A 25,671-nucleotide genomic window follows, 5' to 3' on the forward strand; every position below is an offset into this window, starting at 1 on the left:
CTCATTGCAACCTCACCATTCCTGATAAACAAGCTTGAACGTAAGAAACGAAAACAACAGAAATATCTAACTATGCAACTGAAATGGATCTAGCCTACGATCTCGGGGCAGGATTAAATTAAATACAATACTTCACTAATGAATGCTTCACTAATGAATAAAATATATATGTCATGCTTTTTGGATAAAATAGCTAAAAATAAAATTTCAAGCAAAAGCTCTAAGTACTTCTTTTCAGAAATTACCAGGAATTATTTTTAGGCACTTTCTAAGCTTCAAACAAATTTAGCTCCTTCCTAAATAATTTCTAAAAGGAAAATCGTATCATTATTTATTCTAAATTAAATATAACAAGAACTCACTCACATGCATATATATAGTAATATAAATAGGATGGTTAGGCTTAAGAACATGGTAATTCCCCAAAACTTGAGCTGTCTCAAGTGACAAACTGTCATATCTGGTATTAGATGCAACATAGCTAAGATTTAATGGTTGGTGAAAGCTCCACGAATTTAAAGCGGGACCTATCGTGTTCTTAAGCCTAATCTATAAAATCTATAATATTCTGTACTTACAACTTCAAGAAATTATTATTTTATTCAGAAATTATAGATAGATAGTAATAGATTTTAAAATAGTTGAAAATGAGATACATAAATAATAAATTACATAAAGATAATAATTCATAAATTTAAACTTTTTAAAAAAATAGCTATTTATTTAATGTAAAAAGGAAGGCGTGAAATATAGCTGCAAATCAGCAAGCACTCATAGAAAATGTTTAAAGAAGGACTGCCAGCTACAAAACTATGATGTACCGGCGTGATGAAGTTATTATTTCACTTTATCTATCTTCTTTTATGAAGACGTTCTTGTTGTATTTCGGTTAAAAAAAACTATGGATGAGCATTTGAATATTCTTGAAGAAACTTCTTTATGTTTAAAACCCAAAGATCCTTAAAAAATTGCTAACTCAAATAAATACACGACTTCATATACTTTTAAAGAATCAACTTTCAATATACAAATTAGCACAGCAAATAAAAAATTTAACTCCAGAAACATATTAAATATTATCTTGAGCACACTTTTCAAAGTGTCAAATGTTTATTTATGCATTTAAAGAAATTAAATTTCTCTTTTACCAAATTTATTCACAATTGTTTATTAATCAAATTAAATTTTTTTTCTTCAAAATTCAAGGCAAAATTTAAACATAAATAAAATTTCTGAGATGGGGAAAATTTCTGAGAATAGATAGTCTATTACTTTGATATCCGTTCAAATTGTTCAGTTAAAATAAGCTTTTAAAAAGCTTTAGAAATTTATGAAGGCGCTTCCAATGACTTCAGATATACAGAAATTGGATCATCTATAATTTATTGACTATAAAAATCTTTTTTTTTTTACATAAAAAAAAACATAATATTAGATATAAAAACTGCGAAACCGTAAAAAATACAAAGAAAAGAAAGAGAGAGAGAGATCACAGTTTGGTTTCTGAGCATTGAAAAAACAGGTTCGTTGATAAATGGATGAAAATGAAATTTTACAATGAACAAAAAGGTGAAATTTTTTTATTTACTTGACTTGATTTCGATATTCGGTCAGTGTATCTTTCCTCAATCTGAATGTTAAAAAAGGATCTTGTGAAAATCTAGGAAGTTTATCGAAGAAGCATTCTGGCTGCAGCTGCCGATGCTTATAATTATGTTTGGGTGTGAGTGTCAAATGGTTAAACTAGAAGTTTCAATAGAAGACTTATAAGATCTTAGCTAAGATTAACTCAGATTAGAGTAAATTGAGGACGAATCATTTATTTCAACCATCATTTCTTGGTGCAACAAATGCCTATGTGGTGTTTCAATGGTGAAACCAATGCATCTAGCTTTCAAAGCATTTATGCAATTCATTATTTACCAGCTCAATTATAACTATTTAAATTTCATGACAGAGAAAAAACAGTAAGATATAAAAAGGGGAGTGAAAGAAGAAAACCTTCTGAATGAAGTATGAATAAGGTATTGCAGTTTTTTCCCTTCCTATTTCCGAAGATGCTTAAAAGGAAGAATAGAAATGTCTATCAAACTAATAAGAAATGTGAAAAATTCAATTCTGAGGACTAAACATTATTCAATGGTATAAAGTAACATTGCCCCCTTTTGTATGAAAATATGGTACATGTTTCAAAGCCAGTGGGAAAATTCTTTCCTCTGTTTTTTTCTGTAAATTCATACAATATAAAGTATTGTATGTAATCCATTGTAGAAAGAAGAAAACAGAATGGATTTTGGATACCTTCTTTCCATCGATTATATTTGACATTTCATGTACAGTGAGCCACAAAATTGAGTATACACCTCTAAAACTTTTAGACTTCTTCCAATTACAAATTAAATATTGATTTAAAATAGATAATTTTTTTTATCCTAGATACTTTAACCTCTGCTTTACCATCCTATAATAACACAATTCTATAGTTGACTTATTTATTACGAAAAAAGTTAAGCGATTCATAGAAAAGATAGAAAACCATGCCACAAAATTGAGTATACACTTTTTATATTTGTAAATTTTGCCACCACTTTTTTTAATTTCAAATTTTTTTAAGAGTTTCAGGAGTAGCTGCTGCTTACAACACGTACTATTGCACTTCAACGCTTTTAAATAGTATTTTTTCTCATTAAAAATCGTAGAAATGAGCTCTCGTAGAGTAACTACTGAATCTGAACGTTTATTGGTTGTAAAATGGTCGAAAGAGGGAAAATCTCTTCGAGAAATAGCTTCGTTGATTGGTTTAACTCATGGTTGTGTCCAAAAAATACTACAGAAGTATAAAAAAACTGGATCTGTGGCCAATATTCCTGGAAGAGGACGTAAAGAAACACTGATTACTACAGCGAAGAGGAAGATCATTCACTTAGTAAAGAAAGATCCGAGGTTGAGTGCCTCTAAACTAGCTTTATCGATGTCCTCTACAATCTGGAAAAAGATCTGAGATGAAACAATTCGACGTACCCTTCACCAATATGGGTTTCATGGCCGTACACCAATACGAAAGCCACTCATCAGGTATGTGAATAGACAAAAGAGAGTGATTTTCGTCAAAGAACATCGTTTAAAGCCTATTTCTTTCTGGAACACTGTAATATTTTCTGATGAAAGTAAGTTTAATCTTTACGGAAGCGACGGACGATTTAAAATATGGAGAGAAGCTGGGAAAGCACTGGCACCTAAAAACACCCTTAAGACAGTCAAGTTCGGAGGTGGATCTGTCCTCGTTCGGGGGTTGTATGTCGGCTGGAGAAGTTGGAAAGCTGGCTTTTATTGATGGTATTATGGACAAACATGTATATTTGGGGATTTTAAATGATAACTTGAAAAAAAAGTGCAAGTAAGTTGGGGCTTGGGTCAAGCTTCATATTCTAGCAGGACAACGACCCCAAGAATACAGCGAAGATTGGGCAGTTATACTATCTGTACCATTGCAGGAAGCAATTACACACTCCAGCCCAGTCTCCAGACCTAAAAGTCATCGAAAATTTGTGGTCGCAATTAGAGAAAGCTGTACATGAGCACGAAATCACAAGCAAGGAAGTTCTCAAGAAGGTTCTGAGAGAAGAATGGCCTAAAATTTCTGTTGAAACCACTAAAACACTAGTAGAATCTGTGCCCAGAAGATTACAAGCTGTAATTCAAGCAAAAGATTATGCAACAAAATATTAATTTGTACGTTAAAAGGAAATTAATAAAGGTCTATACTTATTTTTGTGGTGTTGTTTTTCCTCTCGTCTCAGATCTTTTATTTTTTTTTTTCGTAAAAAATAAATAAACGTAACAATTTTATTAGTATAGTATGGTAAAGCACAGACTAAAGTATATAAGGTAAAAATTTATATCATCTTAAAGAAATATTTAATTTGTAATTGCAAAAAGTCTCTAAATTTCTAAGGTGTATACTCAATTTTGTGGCCCACTGTAGCTCCACAATTGCGGTGATAAGACGAAACGTGTCTAAATCATTCTGTTTCTGACATATTCGGATCGACTGATGATCAAGCCTTCGACATATTGGCTCCAAAATCTGATACGGATCAACAATTCAATCGCCAAATGCATAAGTTCAAATTCATCTAGCTAATTGTTTACGGTTTTTTTAGTTAATATACACATGGTGATGAACGAAGAGAGACACAGACAAATTTCATCAAAATTTGATTAAATTCTCGAAATTTGGTAAAAAAAAGCACTATATACCAAAATTCACGCCAATCGCTCGTAACGTTTACAGATTAATTTGTTCAAAGGCCAACTTTTCCCCAAAACATGCGTTTTTTGGACAAGGAAATATGAAATGTAGAGATTCATTAAAAATTCAGTGTTGATTGAATTGAAGATTACAGTACTTTTTTTAAAATTCGCATTCAAAACAAAAACATTAAAAATTAAAAAATAAAATAACTAATTTAATTATCAAGTAACCATGCTTGTTTGCGGCAATAACCTAAGAAGATTTGTGTTCGATTTAATCAAAAATTTTTTTAAAAAGAAAAAAATATGTTGTATGAAATAATGTATTAGCCACTGTAAATGCGAAACATGTGATTTTGAGGAATACCACGCAAAGGAAGAAAAATAAATTGAATCGATTAAACTAATTTTTTTTCTGAATAAGGCGAAACATTCCAGGAGAGAGAGCATTAAAATTGTTCTCAAAATGCTCTAGACAAGGCCACATCCGATTTCAAATGAAATCACATTTTATGATCATGCAGACAATCTTCCTACTTAACCAAAATTGCAATTTCTAATAGTTGAAAACTTATTTCGAAAAATGTTTATTACATATTATATTTTGGACAGTGGTGTGTTTTCTCACCGATTCCTAATGGCACATTTAGGCATTTCGTGGCCATGAACAGCACACATTATGAAACTTCTTATTTAACAAGCTGGTCAATTTAGTTTTACATTTTCACGCATTTTTTTGAAAAAATAGCCCACTTATTAATGATCTAGTCAAGCTAATTAAGTAACTTTGTGAAAATGTGTTTTTAATCTTTTATTTATTATGATTAATGACAGTGCGGCATCTACATTTTGCACATAATTAGATCTAAGTAGATGCTTGCTATTTACAATTACTATAAAAATTAAATGAACGTAAAGAAACAGAAATGGATCAATTACAATCGATAAAGTGTTAATACTAACCAAATATTTCATAATTCATAAAATTTTACACTTTAAGTACATTAAGTAAGATAACAATTTAGAGAATTTCTTTAAATGTCTTTTAACTGAATAAAAAGAGGCATTTCTTTCCTCGATCAATATTTGAAATCTAAGTATTCACCTTTTCAAGTAACCACATATTTTCTGAACAGTAGGTTGTTTCTTATCTAAAGATACAGAAACGAATGGCTGTAATTTGAAAGACCTTTGTAATAACATCAATTCTATTCCATGTCTGCATAGAAGTGATGTTATAAATAGGCACTTCATAGAATCCTTTTTAAGAGTGTTTTGGTTGCAGTTGGAGAGTGAATATTTTAACTGAAGAATAATAATCCTCACACTATTTTAGAGTAAGCAATATAATATACTCGACATCACCTGTTTAGATATTATTCAAAGTAATAATTTTATTTAAACAGTTTAAAAATAAAGTTAGGTGATAAATCGGGTCTTGCAATCTAGAAGTTGCTCGTATTTGATCATAAACTGTTGCTTGAATAAAATCAAGGGAATTGAATCAAACGAAGGGGAACTCGAGAAAGAGTCCAAAAAACAGGTAATAGTCTTTATAAATTGGAAGTACAACAAGGTATCATACAACAAAACGATATTAAAAGCAGGAAATGCTGGTACAAGAAAACAAGAACAAAGGCAATATGGATTGATAGCAGTCATCTGGGAATCAAATTTGACAAAGCAAAGTAAAAAGCAAATGACAAACGCGTAAAATGTTACACTTGATTTCATATAATGAGTGTTGCAGAAATTAGGGACTTAAAAATGCTTTTGATATAATTGCGCTAAAAGTAACTGGTGGTATAAAAGGAAAAACCATTTTTTTTAAAATTGTAGCAATGACTTAATTTTAATATATTATTTTTTCCTTACTTTAAGGTGTATTTCTAAAAAAAAATGTAAAACAAATAGACAAAAAATTTTATTACTACTGATAATCAAAATTATAGCTTCTGTTACTGCGCATACTATTGAGGTGAACTAAATATGGTAACTTTCTCCCAATTACAAAATTATTTTTCATTTAAAAATATATTTCGAATTTTTTCTCCGAATTTCACATCAGTTTTATATCCTTTTCTGAATATTAAACAGCATATACGTTAATGTCGCCTGCCTGCATTCTATGCGGCATAGGGTCCCTGCACCTGGTGTAATGGTTTGGCCAGTCATTGGGTTCACGAAACGCACATCTCTATATCGGATCGACGATATTTTGAATGCAAATCATTACGTTTTTGATATCTTACGTCCAGTGATTTTTCTCTATCTTCGAGGCCTGCCAAATGCCATTTTCCAATAAGATAATGCAAGACCACATAGTGCACATCGCGTTTTGACTTTCCGCGATACACAGGGTATTCGATGTTATATGGTTGATGAAGTGTGGCATAGACTTGAAGCAGCATGAATGAGTTGTTGCCCATTTCTGCCATCCAAGCTCAGATCCACTCCATGTCTAACCGGGTAAGGGCCGTTTTAGATGTCAGGGGTGGTAGCTGTTTCTACTAATTTCGCACCCTTGTGTTAACAAGGTTGCTCAAATTGCTTACAAATTTAATCATTTTGTCTTCATGTCGCACTGTTTATATACAATAAATATCTTTTTTGTATTTGCTTTTCTTCACAGTATAGCAATTTTAATGGCCAGCATGTATTACGATTATATATTTAATTTTCCCAGGATTCGAATTCATACTCAAAACAGAACTCAATTAATACAAATTACATCCTGGATTCGATAAAGGAAGTGATTGTTAAATCATGTTTGTCACAAATATGAATGATTATATATGAATGATATAATATATATATATATATATATATATATATATATATATATATATATATATATATATATATATATATATATATATATATATATATATATATATATATATATATATATATATATATGAATGATTTAATAATGATTAAAGGAAATTTTCATTAATATTTGCAATGCAGTTTTAAGTTTAATACTGATAAACAGCAGCAGCCTCAGAAACCACAGGCAGTTAATTGCCCGGTGTTGAGAAAGAAGCTGCAGGTAAGTCGAATGGAAAATGTTATTGATCTAGTGGTCAAATAAATAAATTTGTAAAAATTTTAAATTCTATTAAGCTATTCTTTTATATATTTAAAAGTTAAACTAAGTGCAAGTTATAAATTTGAATTTTGCCCCCTGGTACCATTGCTAATTTATTCGTTATAAAATATAAGAACTACAATTTAATTATTAAAATCAATATTTAATAAATTAATTATTTATGCAAAATATATTGAAATATTAACCGATATGTTCATCTACTATTTTAACTATTCGTAGGAATATTAATTATTTGAGTCATGCAATATTCCATTTGCCAAATTGTGTAAAATAGTAAATTCATTGCAATAGTTCTTCACCTGAAGTTATTATAATAATTAAAAACTTTTATTTTATATAGCGCCGTGGAACAGCATTACATGAGTCGGTGTTTCGATCCATCTGAGGGTCTTGCTGGTGCATTTTCGTATACTGACTTTCCTGTTTAAGTGAACAAGTAAAATATCTTCCAATTTATCTAAGACAATTGACGATTGAGAGAATTAATTATATTTCAAAAGACGTAGTTTAGGTGTATACTGACAGTAGCAAAAATGATAATGACTGTACTAGCAGTGGTGTCTTCATCAAATCTCAAAATGAAGTGGTAAAAATTCAAAGAGGAATCCCGATTTTTGTTCTGTTTTTCATAGCGAACTTATTACCATCAATGAAGGACTGGAATTCCTCAAGTCATTCAATCATAAAAATCAAATCTGGATTCTATCAGATAGTAGAAGCCCAATTCAACACTTGGCCAACCGGCATAGTGTGGGAGTGAATATATTCAAATACATAAAACGCCATTCCTTGTCTCATAAGATCTACCTACAATAGATGCCTTCTCATATAGCTATCGAGGATAATGAGATTGCGAACACCATGGTTAAAACGGGAGTTCGTTATGCCTCTTACCTACATGGAAATATTCTCGAGAGCTACAAGCCAAAATAAAACCACCTGCCTTGTCCCATCAGTACATCACTGGTATAAGAGAAGTCGTCCAGGAGGCTCTCTGACTCTTGATTGTAGTAGGCAGGGTCAGACAACTCTTACTCGCTTTCTCAGTGGGCACTATGAAAGTATGAAATAATCTGAGGATTCTAAGCGCTTTGAAGTCTGTCCCAAGTGTTTTAGGGAAGAGGCTTCACCAGATCACATTCTTATTTGTCTGAGCCTCTCGTGGCAGGATCTTATTGACAATCCATTGTTGGTATTGGACTTCTTCAGACAGTCCAATTTCATAGACTTGATACAGCTCTACTGTTCGTGGGGTTGTCAATAATAGCAACATACAAGAATCCTTATTCACTCTTCCTTAAAATTCCGAGTCTTCATTAACCCGTTCTAAATAATGAAAAGGTGCAAAAGATATTTGTCTTAGTAGAGTTTGTGTTTAAAGTAAGTGCTAGTTAATTTGAAATTTGGTGCCAAATGCCATCGCTGCTCCATCCGTTCCTGAAGTTTTAAATTCTAGTTTTGTATAAAATTTTTGATATTTTTAGTTATTAGACGCACTCTCGATAAATGCCATCGAAAATTATCGAAGCTCTCGCCTTTTTATCTGTACTCGTTGCTTTTAGCAGATACAAAATAGCTTAGAAAAGTTCTAACTAACTTCGTTCATTCTGAAATTCGTCTCCTGCTTTTATAATATTTACATACACAACAGAAATCTAAGCATCCGAATAAATGGGGATCTGTTGAAGAAGATGAGTGAAAATTTGAACTTAAAGATATAGCTTGGAAATTCAACAACAACAAAACGACAGAAAACTGTAGATACCAAAAACTTTTCATAAAAAGGGAACCAAAAATAACACATACAGGTTTATCGTGTTCATATTCATTAAAATTACAAATGGAAAACACAATATTATTTAGTTGTTAAATAAATCCTTCTTAAGTTGAGGCATCAGCATCACTGACACTGACTCCTGCTTTTGACTTCTAATTTTTAACATTGTTCGAATTTTCCGCAAATTCTTTTTTTAAATATGTTTTTTTTTTTTGAAAATTAAAGACTGTCAAACAATTATGAAAAATCTCCGAAAATTATTAGTATTATTATGAGTAGTAGTAATATTTTTCTTTGCAAGTTAATAATATTTAAAGCTTGGTGAAAAAAATCTATTAACATTATGAGAATCAACATGTGGGCAAATATATTTTTCGTTTTAAAATATTCATGAGATTGCATTCAATAAAAATGACAGCATTAAAAATCTTTCCTATAAATGAAATAAGAATCTTACTTTTAAAAAATTAACTATTTAATAAATTGTCATGAAACTTACATTAAAATCTCGCGTACTTATAATATTTGTGAACAAAATTTCTTGAAAATTTATTCTATAATTTTAATTTCTATTAAGAAGTTTTTACTTTTATTTACATGAATTACTAAGATCCTAACTTGCTGATCCTGATAGGCTTATTTTGAACAAATTCATTTTATTTGCCTAATATTGCCAAACATTTTTAGTCAAAGGATATGTATGTGAACCTCAGACATTTTACAGGAAAGAATATACAACAGTATTTTCTTCATTCCTTTAAAATTCTTCTTAAAAGTTCCCAAAAAAGAATTTGTCAAGTTGTTTAATTTTTTTCTCTAATTTTTTAAATTTGATATCAGTATTTTCAAACCTTTTTAAATACTTTTTAATTTTACTTTTAAACAAATGCACATGAGGAGATTTTTTCACAAATAACTGAGATAAAATTATTAATTATAAATGCTGACAAATCTGCTAAAACTACTGAGTATTAAATTTCAAACTACTGTGCCGGATAAATATTAGAAAGAAGAAAATTAAAGCACAAATATAGCACCTAACTGTACAAGAAACTTATTTTTTCACATTATAATAAAAAGTGATTCATTTTCTTTATTTTATATATATATATATATATATATATATATATATATATATATATAGCAATGTTAAATAAGTCTTAATAATGACAAAAATGTGTTTGACAATAAGCTAAAATTATAATCAAATTGCAAATTTCAGATCAAAATATGAATTTTTTGTTAAACAACATTCAAATGACAATCTCTCAAATACCTCACATCTAATTTAAGAATTTGGAATAAAACGAAACAAAAATACTACTAAGATTCCATAGGATTCTGCAAACTCTTACAACTAACCACTTTCAAGATATGCACTACGATTATGCATCTATGAATAGCAGGCTCAAAATATCGAAAGGAAGGATTGGAACAACCTCAGTTCTACTGGCAAGTTCATCTCATGCAAGCCACTCCTTCACGGAGCACTTCATGACACAGGAAATAACACTAAGGAGTTAAGTTAAAAGTGCAATGATGGAAAAAAAAGCTCTTAAAGAAATTAATATAAAGGTATAATTAGTAAGCAAAGTTACTTAATTTAATTTTAGTCTTAAGTTATAACATATATTAATATAAATAAAGGTTTAATACAAATTTTTTTAAATAAATTATTTGAGCAGGAGCTTGATATGTATTTCAAGTTTGAAGCAGAAGTGCTGAATATACAGGGTAATTGCAACACGACCATTGGGTTTCAGCTACTGCCTCTCTCTATATAAGCGTCATAATCATGTAAATATATACATATATCATCTTTTTGTTTGTTTAATTCCATCTGTTCTATATTCTCTCCTTTCATCAAGCGACATATTATTTACACTGTATTCGAGTTTTTCACAGCGACGTATGGTACATGTGTTGTAACAGCATGCGGTACAGTTTCAGACATAACTGGCAATGTAACAATTGATAGTGGAATATCCAGTTCACAATCAGACCAATATGCTAATTGCAATGCGCAAAACCAGCTATAATGCTAACCATTGTGAATCATTTGGCTTCTCCGGCATTTAGAACAAACCGCCTATATCCTAAAATTCAATAAGTATTGATTATCTGTTCCATTTTTACGTTCTCGAATAAGAATTATAAAGAAAGTATTGTAATCATCCAAAAGTTCGAATTTTGATGAATCTCTACATTTTTCACATTACGTCAATCTGTCTCTCACAAAGACAACTCAAAAACGCTTTAGGTGTGAAATTTCATACAGAGTCTTCACACTAAATTGATAGGTTTTCATGAAATTCTGAAAAAAATATATCGAGGGAAAGTTTGCCTGCCCTGCTGTTCGAATATAAGTTGATAACTGCAAAACGAAGTGAGATGGCTGATTAACATTCGATGCACAGATTGAGCATCTACAGTGCAGACATAACAAATTTTGAGCCAAATTCAACACAGGGTGTTTTCAGAAGCTTGTAAATGTGATGACTCAAAACACAATAACTTGGATGTAGAAAATTTAATATATGATTTTGTGACTGTAATTGCAATTCTACGTCAAATTTCGGTTATAATCGCTGAGGAAAAACGCGCCTAAAACACACCTTTATCAGAGAATATTCGGGAAAAGCTGTGGGGAGACTTTCATTTTTCAGTCTGCATTTTAATTCCACAAATATTAAAACACAAAACACCTTCTGCTGGTAGCTATTTTATGGTATGCCTCACAGAAAGCAAGCCTCTCTTTTACTTTTACTGCTTCAACCAACAGTTGTGAGAAGCTTATGTGGAAGAATGAAATTACAGATATGAAAATTAACATCACATTAACATTTTGTCTGTCCTTCTACCGATTAGTAACGAAGAGCATAATTTATATTTTAAAACTATATCACTTCAAAAGCCAATGGTGTTTTGAAATTACCCTGTGTTTAAGGAAAAGTTTTAAAATAAATCATGCAAGTTTATAAAAAGGAAAATTAATAAATAAGAGCACTACAGCAGCTTAAAAAATATAAAAAAGGATGAAATGGAAAGAAATGCAAATAAAAGACAGATTTTTTCAGAAAAAAATTGTAACTGGGCTAACAGAAATGCATCAAAACATGCCACTGTTTTATTTAAAAATGCAATGTGAGAAGTTTTTACAGGTGGCATAGAAATGCATCTCATATAATAAAAAACACAATATTTTAAATAATTAATATGAGAAATATATTATATGAAGATATACTGATAAATAAAATTAAAAATAAAGAATCTGTCATACAATGACAAAAATGGTTAAGCTAGAAATGAAGTTGATTTTTTTATATATAAAACTTTTGGGAAAATTTAAAAATTGTTATAACAAAAAATATATATACACAAATTTCCATTATAACACTTACATGATTTTCCTTTAAATAGAAATTCACAAATATTGAGTTTATTTAAAATATTCTGATAATGTAAATATCCTTACTAAAATTTAAAAAGATAGTTTTTAATGATTCTAAATAAATTAAGATCTTATTTTTATGACATTGGTAATTATGAAATAAATGAATGGCGTTTTTTGTAACATCAGCAATGATAAGAAAAAGGAATAAAATAATTTATTTTTTTATAATTCTGAACATTTTAATGTTAGATTTTCGATAACATTAAAATCATAAAATAATTTCTGAGCTATAATTATTAAGTAACCATTTTTGATATATAATTAAATTTATTTCTGTAAAAAATAAGGTTCGAAATATTTTAATATGTGTATGTAAAAAAATAAAGATAATATTTCAAACTTCATACAGAGTCTTGATATATTTATAAATAGATGGTACAAGATAAACTTCAATACCCAGTAAAAAAAAAAATCTTTTACTGTTTTTGCTTTAAAAAATATAATAAATAGAAGCTTTTAATATGTTAGCAAGTTATATTTTTACAGAAACGTTCAACATTTTGGTAAAAGACAAAATTTTTCTCTCATACCTAATATTGAAAAAAGTTAGTGGAATTATTTTGTATTTCATTAACTTAAAAATTTAGTAAAAATAATATACAAATAACATATAAAAATGTATAAAATTTCATCAGAAACCTTTATATGATGGTCTTTTTATTTCCATAAAATTTCAACAGAATAAAAGAAATTCCAGTTCTTGAAAATTAAAGTCCTGACTAACTTGTATAAAATACAAAACACATTACTCATCTTCATTTACATGTTAATCATACAAATTGAAAAGGGCCAATAACCATGCATCATATACTTAAAAATGTGTGCATGACAATATTTAAATTCGACTATTTTAGTCCATCTTAAGTTAATGTGAATTCCTTGTTATAAGAAAATCAAAATATTTCAGGTGAGGAGCCATTATTTTTGCCTCTTTAGATATAAAAAATTAACTGAATAAAAATCATATAAGAAAATCAAAAGATATATCAACTAAAATGTTATATTGTTTGTATTTGTAAAGAAGCATTTTGATAAAATTCAGAGGAAAAAAATGCTAATTTGTAATGTTTCCAAAGAACAATTTAATTTTAGAAAAGGTTACAAACTTTTCTTTCATCTATGCATCATGTAATATATTTCTTGATCACTTAATTTTTAAGCAGTAAATTTAAACTAAAAACAGGTTATATGAGCTGGAAATAAAAGAATATAAATACTTATTTCAGAACCAGAACTTTTTCAAAGTGAAATCTTTTTTTTTTCAAGTAATAATCTTGCAAATAAATAAATTTTAAATATTTCCAAACATATATAAAAAAAATACAATCTAACTCACTTTAAGTTTCAATATTGAATGTTAGGACTTCATTTCTTGCTAGCAACATTAAGGTATATAATTGAAGTTTACTTTGCGAAACTTTTTAATTCTAACTAAGCGGAAATTCCAATTTTTTTTTTTGTTGTTCTCTCGAATTCACTATTAAATTAATATTAAAATTTCGTCTGTTCTTTTTTTGTTTCAACCTGTTGGAAATGAAAAGTAAATTTTGTTTTTCGTTTCTGAATTACTTTCATTACTTAAAAAAATCTTGCGTATAGTAATTTGCCTCTATTTAGTGCACTCAGTGACTGCTAATGAATAATTTTTTTAGCTTCTTAATTTATTTCAGAACTTTACTGCTCTACAATGCATTCAATCAAAATAATAACGAAATTAACATTCTCATTGAAGACATTCTATTCGAATTCCATTTATTTTGAATCTTTACTATACAATTGTTGCACTCAAAGTTTTGTATATTTAATAAAATTATTTGTTTATACAAGTTTAAAGTCATTAAGTCATTTATTAAAATCTATTATTACTATATTTACTAAAATTACAGTTAATTTATTCCTTATTTGTTTACTGTTTTATTATATTAAAAACAAATATTTTCTTGTTATCTTTATTCGAAGAATTGTTTTTCTCTTTTGCTGAATTCGTTTTCAGATTTAGTTTCTTGTCATTCAAATTTTTGGATAAATCTAATTTTAATTGTAGTTCTATCAACTTCGAGTTAGCTAAATTTCACAATACATGAATCTTGGTTGCGCAAAATGTTATAAAAATGAATAAATATCATTCGTTAATAATTTGCTACAAAAAATTTAAGTCAAATCAATACTTACCTTTATCATCAGTTGATTCAACATTTTCATCAGTATCTCCTGCCAAAACAACTGCATCTGAAACAGTAGCGGTAGTAGGTTCAGACTTTTCATCTTCAGGAAGACTGGAAATAGACACCTGACTAGTATCCAGTTCTAGAGATGGCCAAGTTTCAGATTCAGTCAGTCTGGCTTGGATTTCTTGTCGCCCTGAAGAAATATCACTGCTTAATGATTTTCTCAAATAAAAAGTTCTCTAAACTTCCTTCAATTTAAATATTATTTGCGCATCTAGACTTAAATACTTTGACTGGATTATTGTCTTTATAAGTTGTTAAATGATTTATGTAATGCTTTTTGAAAAAAAAATCACTTAGTTATATATATATATATATATATATATTCTAAAAAAGTTAAACTACAGATGATGCATTTTCTCTCATATAAAAACATGTAATTCCATATAATGCAGAACTTATAAATATATTACCAGAAATGTCCGCAAGTTTCTGTTCAACTTCAACAGGGCCCTTAAGATCTTCTTTGAATTTAGTTTCGAAAGTTGATTGAATTAAAAGGATCTCTTTTACCCTGTCAACGTTGTCATTATCTATAAAAAAACAAAATTCTTTTGATCAAGCATAAAATATTTTTTGTAATTATTTTTAAATGAATAAACAAATATTTTAAATAAGTAAGAAAATTCATTTTTTAATTCATAACAAATAAATTTAATTGCCATATTTCTGACAACAGTACGATTTTTTTAAATTTATTTTTAAGAAATGAAATGAAATGGTTTAAAGTAAAAATTGCACGAATAACCCAAGACTTAATCAAATTACAATATAGCAAAATAAATAAACAAATTATTCAATGAAAAAATGAAAAAAAAATTATAAATAACAATATATTTTAATTTTGAAAATTTTATTAAAATTTAGAATAACCAAAACTAAATTATAATGAATATACGTAAAACAAGAAGATGAAAATTATTTACCAAAATCATAGTATATTTGTTTTTAGTAAATGCGCTTTTTGAAGTCACACTTTAAGAATAATTCACTGACTTTCTGATTTTAATGTTCAAATAATACAGATTAAATGTAAATACCATTATTACAGTTTCATCTGCAAGGTGAAGCAAAACCATTTCCAGATTACAAAACTTTAGTAGGAAATAGACCTTTAGTTGTGTTAGATTCTTTACATTGTCAAGATTGTGCCTTAAGTTTTTTTCCCCCTTTAGTGTTTATAGCGTTTAATCTGTAACGCTAAGCAATATATCAGCATGTTATGTATGCAACTATAATCCCACAAACAGATTTTGAATTTCAATGTAAACGAGAAAAAGAAGAGTTCGTGTTTCGGTATCGGTATTTCAGAATGAATAACATAAGTACCATGTATGTTGGCAATGTCACTATAATAGTTAATATTTATATTGTGTGCTTTATGGATGTGATTACTGTACTCAATAAATGTGTGCATCATAAGCGTCATTATTTAGAGAATTCAACATAAAACAAATTTTAACAATCAGCGGGAGGGGTCCCCCAAAACTTTCTCGCATACTCTTAAATAAAGATGAATTTGTGTTTTAGACACGTTTTCTTCCAACTGAATAAAAACAAAATCCAATGCAGGACTATTATTACAATCACAAAATCACATACCAAATGACGATATATTTAAGTCCTTGCACTTTTGAGCTGTCGCATTTACATGCTTTTAAAAGTACAGACCGACAGACGTTCCATCCCTAGTTAGATTTGTCTACAAATTAGAGAGGTGTTACAAAATCGATGTTCAATTTGAGCACTGAATTTTATTAGTCGAGATTTCTTCGCTTTGTAGTTATCGTTTAAACTTATATTCAAGCAGACAAAATTCTCCTGAATAGAATTTTCTCAAAATTTAATAAGAAATCTTCGAATGGAGTGTCAAGATCATGTATCAAATCTATCTTAAAGAGATTTTCAGCTATCTTCATCACAGACATCATCTCAAAAATGGGGGTTTGCGATCACGGTGGGTATGAAACTTGGAAATGTGTCAAAATCTTGTGTTCGAATTTTTTTGACAATTACAATACTTTCTCTGTACGAGAAAGTTAAAAGGCATCTGTGAGAGGAAAAGCGAAATCTTGTTTTTATAATTTCACAAAACAAAACAAAACAAAATGGATCATTTTTTATCAAGCCATTGTGATGGGTGCTACACCCATTACTACAGATTTAGGCCTGGTGTGAATGGGGCGATTTGTGGCGAGAATTAGAACACTGCATTGACATTCTCCGATCCATAAAGAATAATAGATATTAAAATTCCTTAAGATAATATGTAACACAGCATTTATAATTTACAAAAACATATACACGCCTAAGTATATTAGATTTTAAGCAATATACTTTTGCAATCAAGGAAGGTCTTTGTCTCACCGTGCACTTTTTTCTCTGATAATTTAAAATTACCTCCGGCGGTTTCATCCACTGGAGAAGGCGGGGGAGTTTTCGAAGCCCTGCGGATCTTTGCGTCTGAAATTCAATGAGATAATCAGATTTAAAAAAATGGGTATGAACAGTATTAATATATTACAAAACATTTTTCCCGAATATTCGGGAAAAAACATGTAGAAAAATATACTTAAAAACAAAATAATCATTTACCATTGCACACTATTTTCATCCTCATTTATGATCACACAAAACTATTTTCAAAATAAAATGCAACATGAAATTGTAATTTTGTTAACAGTATGCACAACAGAGGCATGTTATGCATTTTTCACATATGCAAAATAATTATACATTCATAGATTGAATTGACTGCCTTTTGCACTATTTTTATTAACCATCTAACAGAAAATAACGCTCAAAAATGTCAATGCAACTTCCGATTTGCTGATCGGAAAGGAACTCAGTCGTTGTCAGTCGGGAAACCAGCGTGAGTAGTCTTCCTAAAAAATTCGCTTTCCCATAGCACCGTTTGCATTTCGTATATTCGCTTCCCGTGCTATCCCACAGAACCGTTTGCTTGGCACTGGCCTAGAATGATTACGAAATATTAATCTTTGGCGTGAATTTTTACTGAATCTAATAATAATACTGAATCTAATAATAATAGCAGAAAACCGAATTTGAGTTTTAGATCCTTATTTTTAGATTTTTGTTTCTTAATTGATTGAAACAAAAAAAAAATTGATACAGAACAGCACTTGTAGTCGCAAAATCATATACTAAATTTTTTGAATTTAAGTCATAACTTTTTTGCGCTATCGCAGCTATTTTTTGAGCTTGTTTCTGAAAGTACAGATCGTTGAGTTCGATTTTGCTCAACATTTCGTAGGTGTCTATGCTATAGATGTTCAATCTGTGTACATAATTTTATCCATCTAGCTCTCTTCGTTTTGCAGTTACTGTGTTAACTTATACTCGAACAGTCGGACAGGCAGACTTCTACTGAATGCCTAAAGTGTAACAGAAATCTAAAGATTTATTGCATACTATTTCTGAGGGATACGAAACGTGAATATTTGTCAAAATCTGGAGATCGAAATTTTTCACGAATACAATATTTTTTCATTCTATACTATTTCTGGGGGATCTGAAACGTGGAAATTTATCAAAATTTCGAGATCGAAATATTTTAGGATGACGACAACAGAGAAATACAATTTGCATAAGAGAAAGTAAAAATAAATAAATTAATTAATAAAAATTTTAAAAAACATGTCAATGTTATAAGCTCATAATAAATTAACAAATGTAATCTTTAAAATCATATCTGATGCAATTTTACACCTAAAATAAATTTTGATTCACTCGCAAGTAAAAAACAAATTTGAAAGAGTGCAAATAAATAAAATACCAAGAAAAAAAAACTAAATATTTTTACAGATGAAACAAGAATATAAGACAAAATAAAAGATCAAAAGAAACACACAATTTAAAAATCCTTCTACCTTTGGAATCGGAATTTTCAGAACTTCTGTTCTCCGAATGCAAAGTAGTTCCTGTCATATTAGGATCAACATCCATCGCAAAATCACCGACTGCTGCGCAAACATTCCCAACAGTGAGAGTCTTTGTTGATTCAACTGCGGACTGACAGACATCAGCGCCAGTGATATTCTGTGTGGATGCTTCCCTCTCTAAACTAACATTTTTCGCTGGATCCCCGACAGGAGGCTGCTTTTGAAAAAAGTTTTCTTTTTCTAATAATTGCTGTTCAGATGTTAGTTCTGTGCGTGCTCTGTCTAATGGTATTCCCGTAGAAGTGGATTCAGAATGGTTTTTGGATGCAGGGGGCACTGCATCCTCACTAATATATGTAGGTGACACACAAGTAACTTTGTCCATACTGCAATAACCGAAATCGCAAGCATCGTTGGATTTATAATTCTCTGCATTTTTGTCATTCAAAGGGCTTTTATTTCCATTTTCTGAAAGGCTGAGGTTTTTGATGTTTAAAATTTCTTCATCGTTTGCAAGGATGCCTTTTTGCATACTGATTTCCTTATTGTTTTCAAAATTGTTTGAGTCAGCAGGGTGAATAAATGCCCCGTTGGATGTAGTGACGGGTACACTTGGCCAAAACTCATGCTGCTTAGCATAGTTCTGTGTCTCAAGCACGACGGAATTTGTTTCTACTTTATTCCTCACAGCATTGCCCTCACTTTCTGAAATATCAAAGGGTGCACTGACTTCCTTTCTCCCATTCAAATGATTGTCAAATGTTTTTTCACTTTGCTGGACTGAACTCTTTTTACATTTTGGAAAAAGATCAGCAACATCGTCATAAGAAGCAGAACTACATTTCAATGGATCATCCATTTGAGAAACTAATTCTATCAAAATGATAAAATAATAAAATAAATGTAATGAACAAAATAAAATGAAAACAAAATGTGAAATCATTGAAAATAAAATCATAAAAGAAACAAAGCAAAAAAATATTAAATAATAAATTATTTAAAGCAACACTTTTTTTTTCGAATAATGATGCACTGAAATACGTTTTGGATTGATATTGATTTTAGACTCCTGCAGTGCAGATTATGGCACAATATTATGGTTTACCACATCATATTATTCAATATTATACAATATTGCGAATGTTGTTTACTATCATACAATGTTTCAAAACATATGCGTCCTTGAAAAAACATTCAGTTTATGAGATAAAATGAATTTAATTTGTTATTAATATGATTAATTAATAATTAATTAACCAATTATGACATTTCCGTGATGCTTTGAAATTAGAAAAAGAAAAATGAAGGTTCTTATTTCATCGAACATTTGGAAGAACATGCACCTATCTTCTTTTGAAATTTAAGTATTGGCGCATTATTAACCCAAAATATATATAATAATTTGTTTTATAAAATCACATTATGCGGTCAAAATGCTATTAAGGGATAGCGGCTCTAACCAAAAGTGGAAAAATCATTTAAAATAAATATTTAATATTTAATTTAAATAATTAAAATATTAATATCAATTTGGAGGTAAGAACGCTTACACAATCATAGCAGGAGTCAAACAGGTTTAAAGCAAATTCATCATATGTCATTTGCAAAAGGCATATAGATAAATTTTCTGCATACATATAATTTCGTTCACAAATTCTTTATTATGCACGTATATCAATAATTTTTAGAATTCTACAAAATGTGTGATAAGTTTTGAAATTTTGACTAAATAAATAAAATGAAATAAAAATATCAAAATACATACTAAATATTAAAGTGGAAAAATTTTCCTAAATTTTATTTCCATTAATTTTATAACCAGAAATTGAATTGAATAACATGAATGCAAATAGATGTTAGTTTCGTTTTTAAAACTTCATACATTTAAACCTTTAAATACCTTCTATGTTCCAAGTTTGTCAAAGAAAGACAGATTCTAAGACTGGCTCTCAAGCAAAAGAATATAAATTGGCCTACAGAGTTTCACCAACTTATTTCCACTAGAAGTGCTTTTCAAAATTTCTGTAAATTTATTGTTGACATCTGTAATCCTTCATAACTGTTAAATTTTCTTCTTTTTCTTTTTGTTATGTGTTATATAGTTACTTCTGTAAGCCCCGTGTGATACTTTGTGGTGCACGGGGGTTTTATAAATGTTCAATAAAAAAAAAAGACCTTTAAATATCTCTAGCCATGAAATAAGATTATACGATAACATAGTAATTATAAAACTGAATTTTGATTACAGGTTATTGAATTTTAAATAAATTACAAGTTACAGTAAAGAAAGATTTTTAAGCTGATATTTTATTTTAATTAGAAAATTTAAAAAAGAAGAGAAATATCTTGAATTTCTCTTCGAATAATTAAACATATAATTTGGCTCCATAAATATCGCAGAGAATGCAAAATTTGTTTGTGTATGTTCAAAATAAAATTTTAAAAGGAAATTGAAGGATTCTTACAAACGCTTTTTTATACGAAATTTATATTTTATAGATAATATTGTAGATAATTGCATTTTATAAATAATAACAGTTTACAAATCAACGGAAGCTAGCAACGCTTTTGCAGTACTTCTTGCTTCCGAATTGACGAGCCTCTATAGCTGTAAACATTATCGTGTTAAAATTTGCCAAATCATGAAGTTCTAGTCTCCAAATCTAAACAACGAGTGCTAACGCTCATAGAAAAGCACAAACTTCGCGCCTTTAGTCAGAAATTGATATTTCAGTTGCAGCGCACATACCTTTGTCATCGGTGAGAGCTTGGGAGATTTGATCTCGTTCGAACAATGATCCTGTCTCACTGCTAGTCTCAGCAGCAGATTCAGCCTCCTAAAACACAGAATAAATTTTATATTCACACATTTAAAACATCGCGTTTATTTAGAATTACTAATTTCTTTAATTAATTCCAATCCTATCTCAAAGGAGGCGCAATGAAAACCAACTGAAAAGATAAAATGTGCACCTCTTTTTAAAATATAATTTATCATGTTTGAAGTTCGTATTCATTTCTTTATATGCTACAGCTTTCAAATACCATACATTTTTGTATTTTTTATAAGAGTACTTATTTTTATGTTTTTAGACTTTACCTATTAGCTAATCATTCCTTAAATTAAATTTTACCTCGTACCACTAATAATAATATATATAACAATCAAAAATTAGAAAAAAAGATTATGATGTATATATTATTACATATTATTTCATAAATTACAAAATAGATAAATAATATTTGAGAAATAATTGGACTAGCCAAAAATAACAGATGAATCTATTATTTCACAAACTCACTAGCAAATTTTGTTAGGGCTACAAAATTAAAATATAATGCAATTAATAATTTGCTGACAATTAAGTTCTAAACATATAAGAATAATAAATTCTACTTGAATAAAAAGTGTTTAAAAAACTTTTCAAATTAAATTCTTATTTTCCAATTTTAATAACGCACCTGTGTTTCGTTTGTGTATTTCATATTTATTACAAAATATTTTGTCTTTATTCAATTAATATTTTTATGACAGAAATTATGGAGTGAGTAATCATTTAATGCACTCAGCTTAAATAAATTTCTCCATTCGTATTCCATCGATGGATATAAAAAATAAATAAGGCTTTTCTTGCTATTTTTTAATAGTGAATCTGTTTGTGATGCATATATCTCATCGCATAAATCAGTAATATTAAAAAATTAGAAAGCCAATTGGAGCAGTCATTATTACAGTAAAGAAAGATTTTTAAGCAGATATTTTATTTTAATAAGAAAATTTTAAAAAGAAGAGAAATATCTTGAATTTTCTCTTCGAATAATTAAACATATAATTTAGCTCCATAAATATCGTAGTGAACCATACTCTGCTTCAATATTTCGATACATCTGAACATAAATGATGAATAAAAATATTTCATGACAAACATCTCAATGATCATCTCATGAACATCTCAATCAATCTTATTAATAAAATAAGGGTCATTTGACAATTAAAATTGTTTTCACTATACAAGAAAATTTGCCATATAAAATGTAAAATTCGCAATTTAACTTGTAATATTACACAGAATATCAAACTTTAATAATAAAGTTTTAAAAGCACACTTTTATTGATGTACTGAAAAACATTCATTATTTTTCTTAATTAAAGACGATTTTATAATTTGCTTGAATCCTCATTCCTAATTCATCATTATTTACAACCATATTCTGCTTCAATTCATTAATAGGTGGCACCATTTACTCGGAATCAACCTTCATGAAACTAATCCAATTTGTAAAAATTATGTTCTGAAAATGCTTTAATGTATATTGCCTTCAGGAAAACATGATTGTGCAAAACTCCAAAATGATCACATCAGGGATCAAGCAGAAAATTGAGAAAAAAAAAATCCTCCCTTTACAAACACGAAGCAAATAAATTAAAATGAAAGTAATAATAAAAATGTCAGCTCGCCTTCATGATATCTTGCTCATCATAGGATATATCTAAAGAGGCTCCACGTCTCATTGAAGCATCTCGTGAAGATCCAAGCTCTTCTTTAAATACATCAAAACCTGCAGAAATAAAAAATCTGTGAGATGAAACCATTCTGTTAAAATGAAGCTATGTTGCTTAGTTCAAAAACTTGTTTTAATAAAATAAAAGCTTTGAAGCTATGCTATCATACCTGACTGATCTAGATGGACTTTTGCAACGGCTTTTTCAACATCATCTGTCACAAGTTCAACATTGAACATACAGTTCTTTATGATGTCTTCTCGGTTAATCTTTCTCAAACCTTTCTCAAGCTCATTTCCTGCAACAGAATGAAAGATTTTTAGTATAGAAGTGTTCAAAAGACATAAATTTCGTGATACACCTTGCAGCATATGTTGTTTAGAGAACAAGTCCTTTCTTAATAGCGCAAAATGCTCAATAATATTGTTACAATATTTTCAGGATATTGGCCATATTCAGAGTATCGAACATATGGACATTTTGAGCAACATACATACGTTTTGCTATTAAAATTATTTTTTTAAATGAAATTCTACTAAACTGTCGTCTTTGGTAATCTAGCAATCCTCTTTACTCTGGACTGCAGCATTAAGAGGGAACAAAATGCATTCAATGGCTGCTTACTTTCATTTTTTCTAAATCAAAAAGCCATTTTTTTTAAAGAACAAAATGGACTTTTGATTACCAGTTGCTTTCGATCCCGATTTCTGAAGCCACAATCGCAGCATCATCAGCGCTTGCTCGGACTGGTCGCAAGTCGTGTCTGCTTTTATTTGAGCTATGTCATTTTCAGACACGTCCAGCTGTTGGGCTAGTAATACCCAGTCCTTGTCCAAACCTTGCGCAATGTCGGATAGACGCAAATCGGCTCGATGGATGAGTTCTGGCTTGCCTTAAAAAAAAAAAGAATTATTCCCTTCACAATCAGTTGCATTCTTCCTGATATATCCGGCAAAAATGTAATCATTATTAAATTACTAGCTGTCTTTGGGAATCAGCTTGTTCGTCCAGAATAGTGATGCAAGACTGTCAAGTTGTTAATATAAAGTAGTTTATTAAGATTTCACCTTGCTATTTAATGAAACAAAAAAAACATGAATTAAATGGAATTTGTCTACTATAAATCACTAACTGGACAAATTAAAACATTTATAATAGATTGTATAAAATATTAATTAAATTAATATTTAGTTCAAAAACATAAAGTAGCATAAAAGTTTATCATAAAATCACTTTTTTGTTTTTTCTAATTTATAATAACCTAATTCGATTCTTTAGTAAATATTTGACGAAGTTCCAACTATTTGGTATGATGTGGTTGGAGAAAATTCTGTACTGTGTTCTTCAATTTTACCTTTGACAAATCCTTCTCCTAGCATTTTAAATAAAATTTTTCAGTCCGTTAATTATCTAAACGAAATGTTAAATTAAGAGCAACTATAAAAGTATCCAATGAAGTTATATGAAATTTTTTTATGGCGTTTGTTACGATTTTACTGTTGCCATTCGACAAAAAAACTAAGAGCGATTTCTGTAAGCGTATTATATATAAAGAGAGATTTTTTTTTTAAAAAAAATCATAAATCAGTTATACCAAAATACATCAATGAATACTTCGATTTATAGCACTACAAATTGCACACTAAGTCGTCCGGTGCTAATTACCTCACACACTATGAGCAGTCGAATGTACTATTTATGAAAAGAAAAAGAAAAGCAGATGTATTCAAAACTATAGAATTAAAATGTGCTTATTAATAGCATTGATGATAGTTTCGAGGAGCACGATTCAATCGTTAAAGTCAAAATTTCAATACTTCCGATTTCGTATCGATGGTACGGATAGTCTATCTAAGTTTAAAAGGAACACTAAACATTGAATGAAAACAAGCACCACTTCATGAATTGTCAAATTGTCACTAAAATTCAACTAAAATAATGAAATAAATCCCTAAGAACATTCAACTAAATCCTTATATTGTTTAATATTTAAAGGTAAAATTTGACGAGCATCCATTTAGTAATTTAGATTTTATTTTTATTTATAAACATTTATTAAGCAGCTAAAGATTCATTAACTGAACGTAAATTTCTAATTCGCTTTAAAGAGAGATATAAAAACAGTTTAATTAGAATTTAAATTAAAGGAGAAAGATAGTTTGCAAATGGTAACTCGAAAATTTATAGCATTGTTCTATATTTCACAAAATGTTATACATTGCTCAAAATCTTTCAAAAATTGAATAGTTTTTAAAATAAATACATTCAATTGCAAGAATTTATTATTATTTGCCATTTCTCACAGAAAATTAAAAAAATAAGCATATACTAAAAACGATTTTTATTACAGTATTTTTAGCTTGTAACGATTTAATTTGAAGTTGTACTATAGCAACTTTATTAGTATTATCATAAGTCCATTGTTTTAATTAATGTTAGG

The 25,671-nt window shown here is 29.0% G+C and overlaps 1 protein-coding gene across 18 annotated transcripts in view; it reads right to left on the bottom strand.

Annotated features, from left to right (window-relative positions):
- Positions 1-25,671, bottom strand: part of LOC129989335 (ankyrin-2-like) — a 284,123-nt gene that overhangs the window by 31,524 nt on the left and 226,928 nt on the right. For 15 of the 18 annotated variants that reach the window (XM_056097809.1, XM_056097808.1, XM_056097805.1 and 12 more), the window contains 8 exons: positions 23,917-24,123; positions 23,401-23,529; positions 23,187-23,287; positions 21,477-21,564; positions 18,716-19,600; positions 17,163-17,288; positions 15,239-15,358; positions 14,770-14,958 (listed from right to left, as the gene is read on the bottom strand). In XM_056097809.1, the coding sequence (XP_055953784.1) occupies positions 14,770-14,958; positions 15,239-15,358; positions 17,163-17,288; positions 18,716-19,600; positions 21,477-21,564; positions 23,187-23,287; positions 23,401-23,529; positions 23,917-24,123 (1,845 nt within the window). The remainder of the gene's footprint in view (positions 1-14,769; positions 14,959-15,238; positions 15,359-17,162; positions 17,289-18,715; positions 19,601-21,476; positions 21,565-23,186; positions 23,288-23,400; positions 23,530-23,916; positions 24,124-25,671) is intronic. The other 3 variants (XM_056097802.1, XM_056097811.1, XM_056097812.1) reach the window with 3 other exon arrangements.

The sequence above is a fragment of the Argiope bruennichi genome, chromosome 10 (genome assembly GCF_947563725.1).
Source record: "Argiope bruennichi chromosome 10, qqArgBrue1.1, whole genome shotgun sequence".
NCBI classification, from domain to species: domain Eukaryota; kingdom Metazoa; phylum Arthropoda; class Arachnida; order Araneae; family Araneidae; genus Argiope; species Argiope bruennichi.